Source organism: Tripterygium wilfordii, chromosome 21 (assembly GCF_013401445.1).
Source record: "Tripterygium wilfordii isolate XIE 37 chromosome 21, ASM1340144v1, whole genome shotgun sequence".
Classification (NCBI taxonomy): Eukaryota; Viridiplantae; Streptophyta; class Magnoliopsida; order Celastrales; family Celastraceae; genus Tripterygium; species Tripterygium wilfordii.
The window spans coordinates 733,846-754,625 of record NC_052252.1 but is presented as its reverse complement, the minus strand read 5'-3'; the positions used below and the strand labels follow the sequence as shown (position 1 = coordinate 754,625).

The 20,780-nt window shown below is 36.7% G+C and overlaps 5 protein-coding genes across 6 annotated transcripts; 1 reads left to right on the top strand and 4 right to left on the bottom strand.

Moving 5' to 3' along the window:
• Nucleotides 1-697: 697 nt before the first annotated feature.
• On the bottom strand, nucleotides 698-1,860 carry LOC119990226 (vascular-related unknown protein 4-like). The gene is made up of 3 exons (XM_038836117.1): nucleotides 1,342-1,860; nucleotides 1,133-1,207; nucleotides 698-1,013 (listed from the first exon to the last, which is right to left on the bottom strand). Exons 1-3 carry the CDS (start codon nucleotides 1,714-1,716, stop codon nucleotides 909-911), a joined length of 555 nt encoding a protein of 184 aa, XP_038692045.1. The 5' UTR covers nucleotides 1,717-1,860; the 3' UTR covers nucleotides 698-908.
• A 3,915-nt stretch (nucleotides 1,861-5,775) lies between these two features.
• Nucleotides 5,776-9,927, top strand: LOC119989385 (homeobox-leucine zipper protein PROTODERMAL FACTOR 2-like). Its single transcript, XM_038834868.1, has 9 exons — nucleotides 5,776-5,879; nucleotides 6,132-6,189; nucleotides 6,900-7,442; nucleotides 7,545-7,646; nucleotides 7,830-8,027; nucleotides 8,387-8,570; nucleotides 8,652-8,923; nucleotides 9,390-9,488; nucleotides 9,577-9,927. Exons 1-9 carry the CDS (start codon nucleotides 5,776-5,778, stop codon nucleotides 9,925-9,927), a joined length of 1,911 nt encoding a protein of 636 aa, XP_038690796.1.
• A 560-nt stretch (nucleotides 9,928-10,487) lies between these two features.
• Nucleotides 10,488-11,759, bottom strand: LOC119989384 (stemmadenine O-acetyltransferase-like). Its single transcript, XM_038834867.1, has one exon. The coding sequence runs from the start codon at nucleotides 11,757-11,759 to the stop codon at nucleotides 10,488-10,490; it is 1,272 nt and encodes a 423-aa protein (XP_038690795.1).
• Nucleotides 11,760-13,018: 1,259 nt separating this feature from the next.
• Nucleotides 13,019-17,165, bottom strand: LOC119988370. 2 transcript variants are annotated; one of them, XM_038833385.1, is made up of 9 exons: nucleotides 16,906-17,165; nucleotides 16,304-16,416; nucleotides 15,494-15,572; nucleotides 14,862-14,890; nucleotides 14,438-14,531; nucleotides 14,237-14,263; nucleotides 13,977-14,066; nucleotides 13,685-13,871; nucleotides 13,019-13,569 (listed from the first exon to the last, which is right to left on the bottom strand). In XM_038833385.1, exons 1-9 carry the CDS (start codon nucleotides 17,050-17,052, stop codon nucleotides 13,145-13,147), a joined length of 1,191 nt encoding a protein of 396 aa, XP_038689313.1. In that variant the 5' UTR covers nucleotides 17,053-17,165; the 3' UTR covers nucleotides 13,019-13,144. The 2 variants fall into 2 exon arrangements, with proteins under 2 accessions (XP_038689313.1, XP_038689314.1); XM_038833386.1 differs by lacking the exon at nucleotides 14,237-14,263.
• Nucleotides 17,166-18,167: 1,002 nt separating this feature from the next.
• LOC119989383 (putative F-box/LRR-repeat protein At1g56400) lies at nucleotides 18,168-19,902 on the bottom strand. Its single transcript, XM_038834865.1, has 3 exons — nucleotides 18,988-19,902; nucleotides 18,684-18,857; nucleotides 18,168-18,590 (listed from the first exon to the last, which is right to left on the bottom strand). The coding sequence occupies exons 1-3, from the start codon at nucleotides 19,900-19,902 to the stop codon at nucleotides 18,291-18,293; spliced, it is 1,389 nt and encodes a 462-aa protein (XP_038690793.1). The 3' UTR covers nucleotides 18,168-18,290.
• Nucleotides 19,903-20,780: the final 878 nt, after the last annotated feature.

The window sequence follows — 20,780 nt, the reverse complement described above, 5'->3', positions numbered from 1 at the left end:
AAAGAAGGAATTCCTAAGAGTTGCATTAGTTAAATCATTCAATCATGCACTCGTGCGTGGTGCAATAACAAATTAACAATGATAGTGATATATCATGATACACTTTGAAAGAGATAGTACCACATCACATGCTATGTATGTATAGATAATGTAAATTGTTGAAATTCCTAGTGAGGCGCTAAGCTCAAATGAGATATTGTCTTCTTTGAGCTCGATCCAATTACCTGTGGATATGTCAATTTACTCTCAAGATTTTATTTATATGCATCTAGAATGTGAGGGAAGCCAAACTTTGTTGATAAATGACATGGAATTTGGTCATGCCAAACTGATGTGGAATTTTAGACTTACATAAATATTCATGTACGAGTTTCTCGAGCGAACATATTCTAGAGTCAAGCGGGGTGAGTAGGTGCAGGAGGTCATGAGTTCGATTCTAGAGAACCATGATTTACATGGCATCGAGAATGTAAGGCTAGATTTTGCTTTTGAGATTTACTATGTAGGGGTGGGTCTCAAGGTAGATTGACTCCTCAATGGGTTCCCTCAATACAAAATTTACAATTTCTTCTTTAATTTCCATTTACATAATTCATTTTCTACCTAAAAGCAATTGGGCACTCCATCTTGTATTGTTTTTTTTTGTCTAACCTTTAATCAATAACAATTCACGTCCTCTTTCCTTCCATATATGGTGTATCCATGAAATATGATCCATTGATTGATATAGATCATGCTGAAGGGCCTTAATCTCATTATGTATGCATACATACATACATGAATAGAGCAACAATTAATATCATCATTTTGTTCATGAAAGGCTACCAGTTTTGGTTCACACAGAGAGGTATATATATATATATATATAGCTAGGGAGACAACAGAAAAAAATGAAAGATAAAATTTGATCAACCAAGATGATTGAGTACCATAGACAAAGGAACTAAACAAAGACCCCTTTTCTTCAATTCTGTGCATGAAACATCACTATTCCTTGAATTGCTTCCTTTCTCCTACAAAAGCAACAAAAACCCCCCATTTATGCATTATTTGTTAAGAAAAAGAGACAGAATGGAACAACGACCTAACCCTAAACACACACACAAAAGACTTCATTGATTAGTTCTTTGACCTGATCATTATAACTCTGCAAGCTATCATCTTTCTCTTTCTGGTTCTCCGGCTTGTTCATCATCATACTATAAACCTGTGTATATATATATATATATTAATATATAATACAATTTCAAAATTAAAACAAGCAAAAAAGAAAACCCATTAAACAGTTGACTTTATATGTAAAAACCCACAAAGATTATTGAAAAAAAAAAATAGTCTGACCTTGGGACTATTAACAGGAGAGCTAGCAGTATCTTCCAAAGCATCATCAACCAAACCACCTTTAGTTTTTCTCTTCTTGAAGCTCAATGATCGATTATATGATCTTTTCTCCATTATTTGTATCCCAACAACATCTTCCTGCTCATTACAAGAAAATCTCTTGGCGACCGAAGAAGCCGCATTGGATACTAGAGAAGAGCTTTTAGTACCATAATCATGATCTTCAAAAGAGAAAGAACTCTCTTCATTGTTGTTGCTGTTGTTAAAGAAATCGTCAAAGTACATAGTCCACCCACTCTCCTCTTGAGACTCATGATCACTTGTTCTTTCACTATAAGAGATTGTTTTTCTTGAAGAATTCATTGTGTTTTCCATATGATCTAAAGATAAACAACAAGATAGATAGATTGATTGGAAGAAAATGATGTGTTGGGTGTTAGAGAAGAAGCTCTATTAGGAAATATTTATGTTGTGTGTGTGTGTGTATATATATATAGGGGAGAAAACAAATCAAAGAATAATAAGAAATAGGATAATAATGTGCTATGTTGCTTGGAATCTTTGTTTGTGGGGCACAAATATATAGTGAGTCGGAGAAGTTAATGTCGGTTTGGACGACCTTTGTTTAATTACATAGTAGATTAGGAGATTTTGCAACATAGACTACTGTTTAATTAGTTTGCCGACATACTTGAAATAAATTAAGTAGGTAGGTTCACTTTTGATTCTACTCTATGCTTTTAGTTAGTCATTAGCAATCAAACCAAGTTGGACCAATTAATTCCTTTGTAACAAAATAACCGTGTATTTTAAGTTTCATGTAAATCTTATTTTTTTGGTATTTGAGAACGACACCATAGAATTTTATTCTTTGAACATTTTATATGAGTTTAAACTTGAGCCATCAGGTCATACTTCACTACATTTTCTTAATCAAATGTGTTTCGTCAATTAAATGAGTGTCAATCATCCTATCGGAAAAGATTTATCCCTAATTAACTCGACCACGTGTTCTCCAATATTCGAATTTATACGTATAAAACATCACTTACATTTGAATTTTTTGTAACTAATCATTCCAGTTAACTTGATCTATCCTAATTATACATCTCAATTAGATGCTCTCATATTTGTCCATAACATTCTTTGGCCTGCAATGACATAAGGAACAGAGAGGAATACTTCTTGCTGCCACGTTGATTGAATATTTAATTTTCTAGGTCATCCTTTGGAAAAAAAAAATTGATACCAGGGTTCTAATCATTAGATAGAATGACCTAGGTGTGATGATTATTGACCTCAGCCACAAATAATTAAGCATAAACTATTTGTTGAAAATAGTACAAAAGTTTAAGAAATTAAGCAAGAACAAGTTATATGACTTCATGCTTCTGTTGTCATTGGCTGACCTTGAATAATTAATTAGACTGTTAATATCATTTTCAAAAGGGTTAGGCAATTGACCACATTATTATTATAAACCTAATTGGAGATAAGCCTAATTAACTACTGCTCTCACCTAATTTAAAACAGGAAAAAAAAAGCAAAAATATTGAAAGATAATTATTTATATTGATGAGAGATAAGTCTCTTTTATGTTTTGGCTCATCTACATGGAATGTACTAGGTGACATATTAAGGAATATTTTCCAAGAATGATTGAATTAAAAATTAATGAACATTAATGGAACATATAATTTTAACAAAATTAAGCTCGGGGAGAAGGTGCCGACACTTAATCATGTCATATTTAGCCCCAGGAGTACCAATAAGGTAGCTCATGATATTGTTAGATTTGCTTTAACATGTTCAGTTCTTGGAGTATGGAGATTACCCTATGAGCCTTTTTGGCTCAAGGAAGCTGTAATAACAGATATTTTGTCGATGGTTTTCTTTAATTTCCTTTTCAAAAGAAAATAATTTTAGATATAATAATGTCTCCTCTCACAGCCTACTAAGCCATCTATTTTTCTGACAATATTGTATCCCATTTAAGCTAAACAAAAAGACCCTAAAAGCAAATTAATCCATTGAAGAAGCTAGCTATAATCACATCTACCAAAATAGAAATTGAATGGTCTATGGTTTGCGATCATTATTTAACCTTGTTGAACTAACCTTTCCATATATTCAACATCTAATTGCAAAAACAAGGACAATTTGATGAGGGGTCATGCTCACAAGAATCATATAATGTCCATTAATTCTAGCATGACCTTACACATCCCTTAATTAGCCTAATTACAAGGTTCTTAAAACCCTAAACTTACCTAACCTTAGTACGTAGTTCCACATAATAATCTATCTATGGACTTTGCATCTTATCTTTGACATTCTTAGTTTGAGATTTTGTTCTGATTTAAAACACTTATTCAATGTACTAAAATAGGGGGCTTAGACTTACTCTCATCTCTTGTATATTTTATACTTTTTGGTTTTAATCAAAGTCATCATCCGTGACAACATTAGCACTATTAGTAAATTGAATTTAAGTTTCTCAACTAAAAGATTCAATCCGGCTAATCAAAGAAAAATTAGAGTGATAATATTGGGCTTAGTCTCGTTAATGGGGTCCATTAGAACATGATTTCTCAAGAAAACTTGTTAATTACTAAATTTAGGTCAAAGTATTATTGTATTTTTGTTGTTGAAAGATTGAATTCTCATGAGATTTTTTTTTGTCATGGTTAGAGAAATGCCTCTTTCAATTAGTCAACCATCTTCATCAAGACCTTGAAAGTTGATACGCATGTCCATTCATGCCCCACGTGCGGCCTATGACTTACTTTTCAACATGTATCCAGACACTCAATTGCAAATAAAGACAAATTAATTAGTCATTATAAATATATTAAACAATACCTAAATTAGACCTAATTGATTTTTTTTTTTTTTAATCGTGAGAACTCGCAGCTATCCTTTGTGCAATGGATAAACTCACGGGCAATCTAATAGAGTGTAAATTGATTTTGCAAACTCACATAGGAATTAACCCACAAGTTCTAAAAAGAACAAACTCTCTCCTAAGCAATCATTGAGGTAGGAGATTTCTTCTTCTTCCGAACCTTCAGGTGAAAAAATCTCATTGACTCGTGCATATATAGCAATGGAAATTTTTTTTGTAACTTTCATATCACAAAAACTCTATTGGTGACATATTTTCCTAGATAGGAAAAAAAAACCCCCTCAACTTGCATGAAAACAAACAAAGCTTTAAATGCAGGTATGACTTTGGTCAATTTCTTTGGCTTCTACAAGAAATTATAACTATACAAAAACAGACAAGTTATCACACGTAAGGAGAGTCCAAGACACCAAAAATTTGACTAATAAGTTAGACCAAGTACAGCAAATACACAATTTGTAGGTATTTTTCCAGTGTTTGGTACCACAGCACTTGTGCATAAACATCTATATACATACATACAATATATGGACTTGTTGAAAGCGATTTGTGACTGCAACTTCTTCCCAAAATATGGAGCGTTAAGTAGGGATCAATGTAACGTAGAATTGATGAGTCTCTAGGGTTTTGAAATGCAGTAGAATTGGTCATCCCATTCTGTTCCAGTGAATCATCAATTTTAGTGGATAACAAGGCAACAAAAAATGCTATGCCAGTAATCAATCACTATCACATCATCATATTTTCAAATATTGTCCATGTTTGTTCATAGGTTTTGACCAATTCTTGAGAAGGAATATATAGATAATTGAAATTGGAAATTGTTCTAATGAACTTAATTACGGAGCTAAAGAAATAATTTTATGTCTTGTAATTATGAATGATTATGTTTTCTTTAATTAAATTACTTATTTTCACAAAAATGCTTTGAGGAATCGCTAACAATAGCATATTAAGTTTTCTTTAATTACAATTACTTATTGTCACTAAATGCTTTAACTACGAATCATTAAACTATTTGGGTGATGGTCTAGTGGTGGGTGTTCATTTATTTACCATGCGGTCAATTGGGAACCGAAAGCCAGTGCTTTCTTTAATCAAGTGACAGATTTAATTTAGCAGTTTCGTTCCTGACATGGCCTCAAGGCCTAAAGGCCCTCAACACCTCCTCAAAGTTACAAACTTTTATGTAAGCTGATCATGAATATTCTTGTCTTCTTATTAACTTTAGTAAGAACAACGTTCATGATGGGCCGCATACTCTGGCTCGGCCCACTGAAATTAATGAACTAGGTAAGGCCATTCTCTCATAGTATGCATCCAATGCCCAAATGGGCCTTACCCAGTTCACAAATTTCAGTGGGCCGATCTATAGTAATGAACTGGGTACGGCCCATTGGGCTTGGGTAGGTGATAACTTTAGTAAGCAAATGCCAGCACAACGCAAATGGTGCAACCTAACATATATATAGGTCTTTGTTGACAAATTAGTTGAGAATTTCACTCATCATGTATAAAAACTAACACAAATGGTGCAACAGACAAAAACCATGGATGGTGTTCTGATCCAAGAGCGCAGCTTTGGCACTGGTGAATTTGGAGACAATGAAAGTGAAGTTAGGGCTGTGGAGGGGTAAGTATCTCTATTTTTGGTACAAAAAATATCGAAAATGTTAAGGATCCTCTATATTTTTTTTATCCCATATGCATAAATGGACGTCGCACACATCCATGTAAAATCGTAGGCGCCACAAGATCTATTTGAAATCGTGTGTGTCCATCTCAGTATTTGAGATAATCGGGAGAAAAAACGTTGAGATCCGTGAAACTTCTGAAAAATATTGTTTTGATCCTAATTATTGATGTTGGGTTGTTGAATTTTCAGCTATAGTACTCGAGCACTAACTTCCTCAGCTGTGCGATTAGGATTACAGCCTCAACAGGTACAAAAATGTCACACAACATAAAATTATTCGCACAAGATCTTAGGGCAATAAAGAGATTCTTTTTCATTTTCTGTGCAATTAATGGCTAATAATATGTCTAGTGAATGAATGATTGTAGTAATGAAAAACCAAATAAAAAAAACCCTAGCTAACTTGCTATAACTTGTGATCACGTATTGAGTTTTGACCTAATTTATCCTATCATTAGGTGGGAAATATCTGTGCATAAGGGCCTGATTGCCCGAGTTTAGTTTAAGCCCTTATAGAATATTTAAAAGACAAGTTTGTATGGTGTGTTTCTCGGTTAAAAAAAGAAAGATAGATAGTTTTCTTATGTTTGCTTGAGACCAACTTTGTTCCCCTTAAAATGGACTAAAGTATTCCTTTTTTATCTCAGAACTTTCCTTTCCAACACTAACATTTTCTTTCTAACAAACAACAAAAAATCATGACTTTTCCCAAGTGAAATGTCCGCCAAACATTAAGTCATGCTTTCACTAACGTCTAACTAACTAATATATTCCTTGTTAGAAGTAAGACTTGTTGATCTAATTTTCTTTGATCCCCATTTTGTCATCAAATCATAGGAAGATTGTCATGTTTGTTTTGAAGATCTTAGAGTTAATTCATTCTTCACATATGTAATTAATTTTCTTTATCATATGTTTAATGTTCGTTCTTGGTTTCTCTTTTTCCTTTTGCCACAGATCGACGACGAGGAATACGTTCACTCACCTCAACATATAATTAGCCCTCCTCGCCCTCCTCATCAAGAACAATCACCTTATAATGCCAACACTTTTCCAGTTGATTCGGATCCATCCACCAGCATTACTCTGAGTAAATACCACGCAAGAGACCTACTTATGGCAGTCTCGATGAACGCTGACACGCACAGGAAAAAGGTCGCTGAAACCGTGTTGGAGGCCATGGAAGAGTTGAGGGAAATGGCTCTTCTTGGAGCACCATTGTGGATAAATTGTCCTGAAAATAGTGGAATGGAGAGTTTGAATAGGGTTGAGTATTTACAAAATTTTTGCTCTACTGATGCTACGATGGAAGAGATAATGAAAATGGTAGAGGTTCCATCTATGACGAGCTTAGATGGCAGAAATGATGAATTACCAAATGGAGGCCAACAGTCCCAATTACCACCATTAGAACAAGATGATTTGAAAACAGAAGCTTCAAGAGAAACCGGATTTGTTCGAATGAGTCCGGTGAATCTTGTCGAATTGCTCATGGATGTGGTACGTTTTCACTAGCTATATATATATATATATATATAGATGAAGTTCAAATTAAGCAACATGACATATTGTGGTTTTGTTTTTGATTTGATACTGATTCAGAAACAATGGTCATCCACATTTGCCAATATTATCTCAAGAGCAACCTTGTTAGGAGTCCTATCGACCGGAGAAGCGGGGACCGAACATGGAAACATCATAGTGGTAATGATACTCCGAACTCTACAATTCGACAGAGTCTGAAATTAGCATTTAACGGTGTGAAAAGTAACACTTTTTTCCCACACCTTCGGATTAAAATTTCAGACTCTACCGCTCGAATTGCAAAGCTCCCCGAATCCGTGTTCTATATAGTTAATCATACAACATTTTTCTCTGTTGTTACAGATGTCTGCAGAATTTCATATTCCTACAGCACTTGTTAGTAGTAGGGAGTGCCATTTTGCAAGGTATTGTAAGCAACTGGATTGTGCAACCTGGGGAGTCGTTGATGTATCCCTGGAGGACTTTACTTTTCCACTCTTGAGATATAAAAGAAAACCATCTGGATGTTTAATCCAAGAAACCCTAAATGGAGGCTCTAAGGTACATATATATAGATGCATAAAACCACAATTTTATTATTCAACTTTGCGCGGACTATTTTCCGTCACACTATAAGGAAATGGGTACTCAATACCTCTGGATCTGCCTCGCACATTATTTATTTATTTCAGTATAATATTCCGTCTTCCCTACTCGAACCCATGACCTCTTGGTGATGGGAGTGAGTGGGGGAGTATTTGGTCATAGGTTCGAGTCGGGGAGATAGGATATTATCCTGAAATAAATAAATGTTGTGCGGGGTGGGGGTAGGCCGGGTGGAGGGCACTTAGCGCACAGTTGAAGGAAAATAGTCTGCACAAACTTCTTCCATATGTGTTATCTATTTCTTTTCTTCTTAGGTTACATGGGTTGAGCATGTACAAGCAAATAACAGATCAATTCACAGTATCTTCGAGCCAATTATCTCATCTGGTTTCGCGTTCAGCGCCCAGCGCTGGGTAGCGACCTTAGTTCGACATTGTGAGAGGATTTCAGCCCTAACAACCGCTACGAATCCTTTGAGTAATGATGGTGGAAAATCTTGTTATCATTGCCTAAGATTTAGTACAATTAATTAGTGTTATTAGTTTGATACTTAAATGTTAATAGTCGTTGTTTCCGCAGTTTTAGTACCTAAAGAAGGTAGAGAGAGTCTATTGAAGCTAGCTGAGAGACTGACGAGAACGTTCTGCGTCGAAGTGAATGCTTCTACTGAGAATATTTGGAAGCCATTGTGTGTAAAAGGTGCTCAAGACATCAAGGTTATGATCAAGAACTCAATAAATATACCTGGAAAGCCTCCTATTACAACAATAATCTTCACTACTTCACTACAACTTCCATCCCCTCCTAAGAGAGTATTCGATTTTCTTCGCGACGAGAAGTCTAGAAGCAAGGTATGAAGAAATTTGTTGTTTCATGGAAGAAAATGTCGTATTTCATATGGTGTGAGCATCCACAGCAGATGCTGTAAACCCGTACTGCACTCTAAATTTAGAGTTCTAGGTTAAGTTTTGGGTAAAATATGGCCCACGTAAGTTACTCTAAAAATTCACTATTTGATACTCCATATAAATCTGTAGAAAGTGAACTTTTATTTGTAAATATAGAGAATCTGTTAAGAAAAGCCGGTGTGAGCATCCACAGCAGATGCTGTAAACCCGTACTGCACTCTAAATTTAGAGTTCTAGGTTAAGTTTTGGGTAAAATATGGCCCACGTCAGTTACTCTAAAAATTCACTATTTGATACTCCATATAAATATGTAGAAAGTGAACTTTTATTTGTAAATATAGAGAATCTGTTAAGAAAAGCCGATGTAGATGGTCTTGTTTGTGGTTACATATTTTGTTGTTTGATGCAGTGGGATCTACTTTCACGCGATAATACCATCGAAGAAGTTGCACACATCATTACCACCAGTAAAAATCCAGAAAACCGTGTGTCGATCATTCAAGTGGATGTAAGTACCATTTCTTCATTTTGTTCATCTTGTCCATATGATCTGAAACTAGAATTTGTATTAACAGAAACTTTTTTCCGATTTCTAGGCTTGTCGAAACAGAGTAGCTACTCTGTACTTGCAAGAGAGTTTCACAGACCCTACTGGATCCTACATCGTATACGCCCCGATGGACATTAGAGCCATGTCAATGATTCTTAATGGAGGAAATGCAGACTCTGTGTTTGTTTTACCATCTGGGTTTGCTGTTCTTCCTGACAGGGCAATTACAGCAAACGGAAAAGAAGAAGAATGTGGGAGTCTTCTCACAATTGCTTATCACATAGTTGACGATTCATGCGCAGAGAATTGTGTTCCGCGAAGTTCGACGCAAACCATGAAAAGGATTATCAAAACTACTGCTAATTGGATTAGGGAAGCTGTAGCAGAGAAGAAATGAATGTGGTTGTGGTTTAGACTCCTTGAACCTTGAAATCAAAATGGTTACTAATTGAGTAGCAATTTTCCACAATGCTCTGTTCCATGGCAAAGAAGCAAATGCTGAAGTAAGTATGAAGGATATGCATTGACAGTATGCTAGACCTTTTTTTTAACCGATAACGATATCATTTAAGTTTGTCCTTTGGACATCCGATATGAGACTAAACTTGGGCTGATAAGTCCGTGTACAAAAGTTTCCCACATGATGAAATGGTAAGTTGGACCAAAATCTAACGTTTGGCTATACGGGTATTGCTCCAGTGAGAAAACCTTCCGATCGAGTTCATTTTTTTTTGCCGACGAGAACCCACAGAAAGCACAGCTCATAGGACTCCACCCTAACAGTAAACCAATGGGCCACATGTAATACCCGCAAACCACATGAGCCGATTAAGATTTCGAGTTCATGTGATTTATTGATTTAACACCGCTAGGTTATGCTATACTAATTCCGTCCAAAAAACTATCTTCCAGTAGCCATGATCAGATGTCCAATTTTTCAGAATCTATCATTTTCATCTAAAAGATGACACTAGGGTTCACTGAAGCAAACCTTAGCAGCTCTTGGTCACTTTCAAATGCAGCCATCTCTTCTTCATTAAGGTAAACCCAAGCCTCAATTCCATCACCATCTCTGGTATCCACCAGTATGAAAACATTAGGGATAGACGAGTTAGTAAGTGCAACCCATATCGGCTTTCCCCACCCGAAATCTGCTGCGTACAATGGCATCCGACACCAACTACTGAAACCATAAGTGTCCACCATGTTCGTTTCTCCGAAACTCGGCTTTGCCTCGTTGACGCTCCCCAGTACTTTTTCCGCCTCCCCTGTTACGCTAAATTCTTTTATTTTTTCTCTTAGTAGACATACCAAGCTCTGTAATTCAATCTCCGAGTTACCTATTTGGGTGATGATTGGTCTTATGAGATTTCCAATCGCATATTCTGACACTGGTGGTGAATATCTTTTCCTGATATTCGCGGCATGGATACACAACGATGGCCTCGAAGACCCTTTGGTTGATCTCGTTGCGCTCATCGCACACTTCAGAAGTAGGGCCGTTATGGCTTCTACCCGCGTAGGTTGTTGCACAACAGTGCTAGCAGCTTCAGCCTTAAGTGTTGTGATTTTCGAGGCGTCGAAAATTAATCTTCTGTACAAGCACTCACTTGGAAATATTTCAACAGAAGGCGGCGCGTGGTCGACAGGCGGAAAGAGAGTGCTTCCAACAAATAGTTCCGGATCAACTACCTCACCAGCAGAAGCCCAATTCTTGGTGAATGTACTTAATGTGGTTGCATCGGCAAGCTTGTGCGAAAGGCACACCGCGATCGCCATGCCACCGCATTTCAAGAAGGTAACTTGAACAAGAAGTAAATTACCTGATGAGGATTCATATATGGACTCAATAGGAAGTAACTGCTTCAGCTGGTTCAGATCAGGTTGTTGCAGCAGATTGGACAAATTATAATTTGTCCGAGCCTCGACAAACATAACTCCCTCGTCGTTACAATCAATCGAGTTATGGTCTTTGATTCTTCCAGCGAAAGGGTAGTACTTGCGTAGAATTTTTGACAAAGATGACTTAAGAAGCTGGATTCTATGCAACTGCTTCTCTTCTTCTTCTCCTTTTGTAGGGTAGAAGAGAAGCAATGGCAAATACAAGGTCGGCGTGATTTGATCGAGAAGCGAAAACTTGAAGGTTTTGAGATTGGTGGGAGTGGGAGAAGAAGGTTTGATGGTTTCTCTTGCAATAACATCAACTTTTAGTGTTGCAGTAGTAGCCATTTCTTCTTCTTTTTTTTGCTTGGGTTTGGGTTGTTTTGGGCAGAAATATTCATAGATAAGGTATATATTGATATAAGGTACTTAAGAGCACACTTTTTTTTTTTTTGCAGAGCACACAGTACTTGACTTGGTTGTCATAACTTCCATGTTTTAAAACAAGTTTTATTAAGTAAGATATGTTCGAGCACACAATAGTTGACTTGGTTGTTACAACTACATATGACAGGACAAATTATTGCCAGAACTCCATACTGTTTTAATTTGTTTTTGCCTTTAGTTGTGGCACATGGCCTTTGTATATATACAACTCTTCTTGTTGAAAAAGGTGCGGCTAGGTGACATGGTAAAGGCAATAACCCATGCATGTCTCAGAGAATCGTGTTATATCAATACAAGTGAGCATATACGCATGAGGTTCATTTAACTCTAGCGTTTGGTATGGGGGTAAGAATTTGGGGATATAATTTATTACCCATGTAAATGTTACAGAGGTAATAATAATTATGGAGAATATTGTTACCATTGTTTGGTAAAGAAGTGTAAAATTTACCCAAACATTCATTACTCTTGTTTGTTACGACTATACGTTATTGGTGTAATACCATTACCCTTGTTTGTTATTATTGTAATGAATCAAACTAGAAAAAAGTAAGATCATTTTATTTTTTATTATTATTACGACTATCATGTATCAAAATTTAAAAAATATAGATACATATGCATTTATATATATATACATACACACAGACACATATTATATATATATATATATATATATATAAGTTTCTAGTGTGAAATTCTTCTCGTTGGAGCTTAATTTCAATTACCATGTGTGAGGAGTTTTTTGGGGATTTAATTAAGTGGGTAATAGGTTAGAGTAAAACTGCCTATTACTTTTTATTACACAAGTCCCCATACCAGTAAACTTTATGTATAAAAAATAAGCTCAATTACTAAAATTTATTACAGGAGTAAAGATTATACTAACATAACAAATACAAGTAAACTTAAAATTTAATTACTCTTGTAACCATTACACCCCATTACCCCTCTACCAAACGCACCATAAGAAAATAACGTATGAGCGGACACATGGGAACAGTGTGGCTCGTATCATTAGGGCATCGATGAGGATAAACTGGAACACGCGGAGATAGCGGAGCTCGAAGGACAACTCCTACATGTGGGACTTGTGGTCTGTGACTAAATGTAAGACGACTTTCATGGGTCAGTACCAAAGGGAGTGGTTCAGGCAAAAGGGAAGTTGAATAACAAATACCTAATTAAAAAAATCTTTACAAAAAATAAGTGTTCTATTCTTCTTCTTTTTTTCAAGTGCAACCCAGTACTTGACCATCAAAACCTCTGCTAAAAAAATATACATATCAGAACAGACTATCTTTGAGGCTTCCACCAGTGAGCAAATCAAAAAATGAATCTTTTTTGTCATTAGTATCTTCTTCAGCTCCCTTGAGATTGATATCTGTTACATTTGATGATGAGGATGCAGGTCTTTTGACAGAGATGAAGGCCACTTTGTTTGAGTCAGACTTCCGTTTCAAGGAGAATGAGCTTTGAGAAGAGCTAGAGGGTGCAAGCAAGCCACCTTCCGCGGGAGCTTTGCTGTTGGGAATTCTGGCAGAATCTGAACCCTCTCGCATTTCCTCACCATCTTCAACCTGTGGAGTTTTAACATTCTCGTTGGACGGGCTTGCCAACAGATTGATTCTATCTTCCTTAACAGCGCAAGGAGACTCAGGACCTTCACTGGCATCGTCTGCTGCCACCACCTCAAAACCAGGATCTTCATCTGAAATAAAGTTTCCGTTGGAATAAGTATAGTTCAGTATGTGTAAACTATTAGCAGGGGAAGTATAGTCCCGTATGTGTAAACTATTAGTAGGGGAATGTTGTAAATAGTTTACCTCCTAGAAACGACTCGATACTCGAATATTTTACAGTTGATGTTCTGCTCAAATCATCTCCAAGAGCTGCATCTTGCCTTTCATGGTCGCTCTTACTCATTCTTTCAACCAACACAAACTTATCTGTCTTCCATACACAATCTAGAGTGGGAAATTCCACATTAGTAGGGTAGTATTCTCTAAACACCTGCATCAATCAAAGGATCCTAGTTATCACCACAAGGGTATGGACAAAATATTTGCTCGACCAGAGAGAATTAATTTTTGGAAAGCATAGATGCACGAGAACAACCTCAACTCCTTCCTCGGCAATTTTTACAGATTGTTTCTTCTGGGAGAGAGAAGAGACAGTGTTGAATACCAAAACAACATCATGTAACATCTGTACCAGAAAACAATAAATGTGAGGTAAAAAAAGACGCAGAGGCCTAAATAGATGCCTGTTTTGAGCAAATAGCATAAACACTTCCATCTTCCTGGAAATTAGGTAATATTCTAGAAAAATGGCGCAATGCTTCAGTAAATGCATTTGAAACCACCAAAAGACCATACCTTCTTGATTTTAAGGCCTTCATTTTCCTGAAAGTGTCATCATTAATTTTCCCATATCCATGTCAACCATTACACATCCATGTCATCATCATTTCCATAAAACATAAATGCTATGGCCTATGATCTTATGCAGCAAACTAAATGGTAACTCTTCAACCTTTTTAATTCTTGAGTGGTTCTACAGAAAGAGTTGGTACTTACTTGCTGCACCAAAACTCGAAGGCGTGCAAGCAGTGCCAAAACCATCAGAGAAAACCCCATAAAGAAAGAACGGGCGAGCAATATAGATATCTCACTGTGTAACAGTCAAGGGTGAAGAAACACAGAACAAAGTATCCACATTTGATAACCATGTGACTCATCTAAGAGAGTGTAACTATCATGCAGCCTTGTCAATTGCTTTAGTAACAGTCCCATGTGAGATCAAAAGGCATGTATCTGATAGGAAGTTTTTAATACTTCCAACAGACGAGCTACCTTGGGTGACTAAGGATAGGGAAGGAACTTTATGTACTTCATCTTTTCGAATAAAATTCTTGCAATATTGGAAAAAGGATAAGAATCCATCGTGAAGACAACAAACATAGTCATGTGTCAGCCATCAAAACTAGAGGAAAAAGGATACGTAGCTGCCCTCAACATTGGCTCAACCATCTGCAACAGAAATAGAGAGAAATTATCATACTGGACTACAAAAAAAGAAAAAATCAAATTATGTCAGAGTAGAATACCATGGTAGTTTCTAGTTAAGGCAATAAAATTAACTACAAAATTACACAAACATATTATATTACGTAAGCTAAATTATCTTAGTATACAAGTAAAGAATGAAAACCCGCGGTGGATGTAACTAAGCAGTTCAACTTCAGAATCAGATGAAGACCACAAATGTTATGATCAATGCCATGTTATTCCCCATAGGCATCAACATCTCAATACATTGAGGATAAAGAGTTCAAACTAGTCCATTCAACACCAATAAGATAAAGAGGCTTTCACAAATTAAAAAAATTCAAATCGATTGCATAAGAGTCCCACCACTTTGAGGTCTGGGAATGGCAAGATAAATGCAGCCTTATCCCCATATTCCTGAAAAGACTACTTCTATGGTTTAGAATCCATGAAATCTGTGTTGCCATGGAGCAACTTTTCAAAGCCTTGCCCTCTTTCATGATTAATAAGAATGAGAAGAAACAAAACTTGAGGAGTCACCATGCGTAGGAAGGTAAAAAACGGTTGTACAATTCACATCTATACCTCTGACAGCAGGCGTTCAGCTCCTAGAAGTCGCTCCATAAAATTATGTTTTCCACCATCACATTTTCGCCACTTCAAACTGCAGAATAAATTAGTCACTACATTTCAAAATGTGCATGTCTATGCAAAAAAGATACCTATTTGTTTATACATAAAGCAACAACAGATTAACTCTTTAGTGAATTGAGCTTCTTCATACCAGAAAGGTATTTTATCTAAATTGAAGAGAGACAAATGTGAGCTTGATTTCAAACAAAAAATTCCCAGAACATTGAAAGGGAGAAAATGTATGTGCCTGTCGATAAAGATAATGATTTCATACAAATGAATGCATATCTATGCCCAAGTATGCATACTCAATCACATCTTTGACAGCCATATTGAAAAAAAAAATAAAGAAAATTGTTAAAAAGCTTGCCCAGATTACCGTAGTCTAATAAACAAAAACTTTGAGCAGTTTGCAGAAAGCTTAAGATACTCTCTTGCTATAACTGTAACCATAGGAAAAAATAGGCTTGGAAGTTGGAACATTTTACTACAGCAAAATTGTATCCCATGTATATCCAACAACTAAAATTTAAGGAGAAGTATAATAAGTGTGATTAGTTTCTTAATGCGCCAACCTATAATCATATTTATCACTTTGTACATCTTTGAAATTAAAAACAAATCCATACACAACTGCTCAATGTGGAGAATATTCAAACCACAAATCTATCAATACCATGTGCTTCAGATTTGGCCACTTTAGAAATTCCAAGGAATCAATTAATATAACAAAAGTCACATATAAATGACATGAAGGACTACCTTTCTAAGAGATGCACCTTTTGTTTAGGTTTCTTTCCAGTGATAACGTGAAAGCAGGAACGTAAAATCTCCTCCAATTTAAGCGATTGAAGCAGTCTAAGATCCCTCCTAACCTAAAACCACAAACATGGATCCCAGCATGCATTAATAACAGAAACCAATTATCTGGCTTTAGCTGACAAGCTGCATTAAGATAAATTCAAATAAAATTTACAAAGACTGAAATAGTGACCATTAGTACTTATAAAACTATCACCAAATTCAAAAACTAGAGCCTAATACAAACAATCAGATGATCAGCTGAATTGAGCTCTAATACTATTGCAAAAAAGAAAATTTTTGCTCTTCTATTATTCTCCTCAAAACTTCTCAGCTACTAATTCCTTCAAATATGAAAGCTTCAAAATTTAATGGAAATAACAACACCCAGATGGACAATCGAAGTGGGCACTTCTGTGTCCGCAACAGAAGCAACGACATTCAGATTGACTTCCAAAATTTCGTCCCCTTATTCTCCTCAATTTACTAGGATACCAAATAGAGGATCAAAAAATCCAAAAAAATAACAGAACCCATAAAAGAACAAAGAAAAAAAAAGGAACCTTTAGGAGATACTGGAAGTAAGAGCTCCTTCTGTGCTGGTTCTTGTTTTTGTAAACAATTCTTTCAAAAATGGCACACTCTGTTTGAAGCTGCACCGACAAGGACCTCAATTTCTCCTCCAGATTTTCTGCTTCGGATATATCCATGGATTAACATAAACTCCTTAGAGTCTCGTTTTCAATAATCTAAATTGGTTCAAGTCCTAAAAAAGAAAAGGATTTGTGTTAGTTGCGATTGGGTCGGGTTTTGCTAGGGTTCAAGGAGCACACAGAATGGATAGTTCAGATTAGATGTCATTCTGGTTGGTATTACCTCAATGGGCCTGGATAATGGACCAACTAACTCGAGCCCAAAAGATGGTGGGCGCCCAAAGGCCCAATGATTGGGAATTCACAAGTGATTGGTTATGTGGTTAATAATAATATAGCGAAGAATGAAGATTTTTTTTTGGATAAACATATAGTGAAGAATGAAGATAGTAGTAATTTGCGGCAACATAAATAGTAGGGGTGGAAAAAAAAACCGATTTCGGTTGGTTTCAAGTCGGATAACATCACATGCTTACGAAATATTTACATTTTAAGCTCCTAATCCAGATTGGATTTCGGACGTACCTAATTGACCCAACTAATATTGATTAAAATTTGAACAAGTAAACTAGATAATAAACTAATCCGGGTTAAGGTCGAGACAAGTAAACCTGATAATAAATTTTTTTTGTTTGAACCCAGATTTTGGACATATAACTTATGTCTAAACTTGGTTTGATCCAAGTTGGACAAATTCGGTAATCCACACCAGACAAAGTTTTGCCACCCCTAATAAATTGTATAGCTTCATCTGATAGACAAATTTATTTTTTTAGGTTGAAACATTTGCTAGAGACTCAGTGATGTTAGTTAGGCTATCCCCAAGTATTGAAGATTATGTTACATTATGTCTAGGTATCCCTTGGGCTCATCCCGCCCCGCACAGTATTTATTTATTTTAGAAGAATGTCTCGCCTCCCCACTTGAAACCATGACTAATTACACAAGAAACTTTGTCTTTTCTTTTCAAAAGAACATAGATGATGCTGATATATGGCGCCGTGTGTTGTGACATGTGAGGACAGGCAAGAGCAATGAAAGCTAAACTTTTCTTCTCAAGTTCTACGCATAACATAAATGTGAACAAGATCTTCCAGTTCATAATGGCTAAGCTGCTTAACTTGCCATGGACAGTTGAGAGAAATTCGACCACCGGAGAACCCATCGTCGACTTCTGAAGCTGCCAATTTCTTCTGGCCAAAAAATCATGTACATAGCCCATAAAGAGAAAGAAAATAGTACTAGTTCATTGAAAGCAGCACACAACATAAAACATAGCACAAACACAAACATTATCACACAATATCAATTCGCAAAGTCGGGGAGGCCCTCCGTATCTGCAGCACTTCTAGGGCTCGTTCCCGGTACAATTCCGGGTTTTCACCAGCACCATTATCTTCTTTCGACACACAGAGCTTCAATCCTTCCAATACTTTCCCTAATTTGATGAGATAGTTGAGCAAGTTGATCTCATTCTCACTTCCTTTAAAGTTTTGAACCTCCACAACCTTCAGAGTATTCGCCAAGCAATCGAAAACAACTTGACTTCCCTTCCAAAAAACCCGAGGCCTGAGAACAAATGGAGGCTCATAGTCCTGCAAAACAAGAAATTAAGACAACCAGCAAGTTTCAGACACTAAGTGTGTGTTTCTTTTGAGTGTTGAAGAAGTAATAGAGAATTTACATACAGAGAACATTCTTGCAGGGCCTAGTTGGATAGTAAGAGTTTCGAGCACCGGACAACTCTTGAGCATGAATTTGATCCCGAAAAACACATTGCTGTGAAGTTCAGTCTTCAGAATCAGATGTCGAACGTTTAAGGCAACTTCCATTCCTAATGGTTCTGTCCCACTAGGTATAACCTGCAACATTTCTAGCCGTTGAACGATTAGGCCTACGCTACAGAAAGACTGTTTTCGTGGTTTGAACGCGACATATTTGTCTACGAGACATGTTTATAAAGAAAATGACACCAAAAGGTAGGAATTGTACCTGCAGAAGGTAACTGCAAACAGTCAGAACTTGGACACATGCAATTTCTCTTAGTATTTCTTGAACAAGGTCGCCAACTTCTTCGAATTCAGTCTCTGACGCGAAATCAAGATCAGCCTCTACTAAGCTCTCTGGCCTCCAGAATTCAAAAGTAGGTAAGTCCCCCGAATACTTCAGGACGCGGAGATTTGGTGCCTTAATCATCAAGTATGGTTGATCTAACTCACATTTGTCAAAAACTAGACTTCTTAGGCGCAAATCTGGCGCAGAAATCTCGATATGGTCCACGCTCGAACAATTCTTCAGGCTTAAACTCTCTAGTGAAGGACACTTCCTAAGCAAGTCCTTGATTGTAGACATGCTTACTTTAATCCATCCCAAAGAGAGTTCCTTAAGTGCATTGAAGTTGTTCAATCTTGACACATCAAAATTGCATGAGAACAACTTCAGTGACTTAAGGCCTTCATGTCCATATACAAATGGAGGCAACTCAAACACCCCTCGATGAACGGTGGTTGGATCAGAGAAATCGAGGACTAACCTTTGAACATTGCGCGTAATGGCAAAGTTGATACACTCATTCATCTCAGAAGAAAATTTTCTGGGTCTTGAAAATGTGAGTGAAAGTGTATCAATCACTTCTCCGTTGTAAGTTAACATCCATCGTCGCGTAAAATCAACGAAAGCTCTCCTCTGCTTCTCTGTTATTTCCTCTGACTCCTCATCACCAGGTTTGACAAAGAAGTTCTCATTGAACTCAACGTTCCTCGTGGAATGCCACACTTGGTACCATCTCTTCGACAGCACGCTTGTTCTTGCTGCGTCCTTGAATGGCAAGAAGGAGATTATATAAACTAGCATGAGGTTTGTCAGCCTTGAAAAGAAATCAATGGTGCCATGATCGTGATCAGCCATTGCAAATGAAAGTTTGATCTTCAAAAATTAGCAGCAGTTGCTTTGTATTTGTAATGTGAAGAAACCAACTTCTGCAATGGTTCTTTTAAACTGCTCAATTTTTGTAACTGCAACAAATAACTAACACCTAATCAAAATCTGTAAAATTCGTGCCTCGTCGCGATCTCACTGCCTGCCTCATCTATATGCACCAACCTTATTGCCTGATTTGGTTTATGATCAATCAATATCTTACCATAATTCAGTGTAAAAGATGGATACAACTCGTTGGCGACTCATTCATCGTCATCGCCATTAATTTACAGTACGAAAAGAGAAAAAGAACGTGATAATTTAATCGTCTAATCGTGCTTTTATTGTTGTATATCTAAGCTTCTGTGCTATAATTAACTAATCCGTTAACAATGCATAAGGGCATGTTGGGCAGGGTCGTTCTTTGGCTACGGGAGAGGAACAGCAACGGAAGGGTCTCCAAAAGCTCGAGTTGCAGCTTATAGGGTCAGCTTTCCTCCAGAAGAATAATTTTCATGCGCTGATGCAGATAATATTTTAGCAGCATTTGATGCAGAAATGCATTAGGGTAGGTAGATGTGCTATCTGCGTCGCTGGGAGGGAGTACATGGGGCTTTTAAGGGACAGCATGGCAATCGGTTCTTTCCATGCTACGAAACAGGGTATTGTGGTGATTCGTTCAGCTGCTAATGATGGACCTGATGATGCTACTGTTAATAATGGTGCACCATGGCAAGTACGGTCGCTGCCAGCAACAAGGATAGGGAGTTTCCATAATTCTTAGTGTTAAAAGACTCGTATACCACATCAGTTAAGTATAAACCATCGATGTGGCTTATAAGTAACACCACACGGATCTTAAGTCT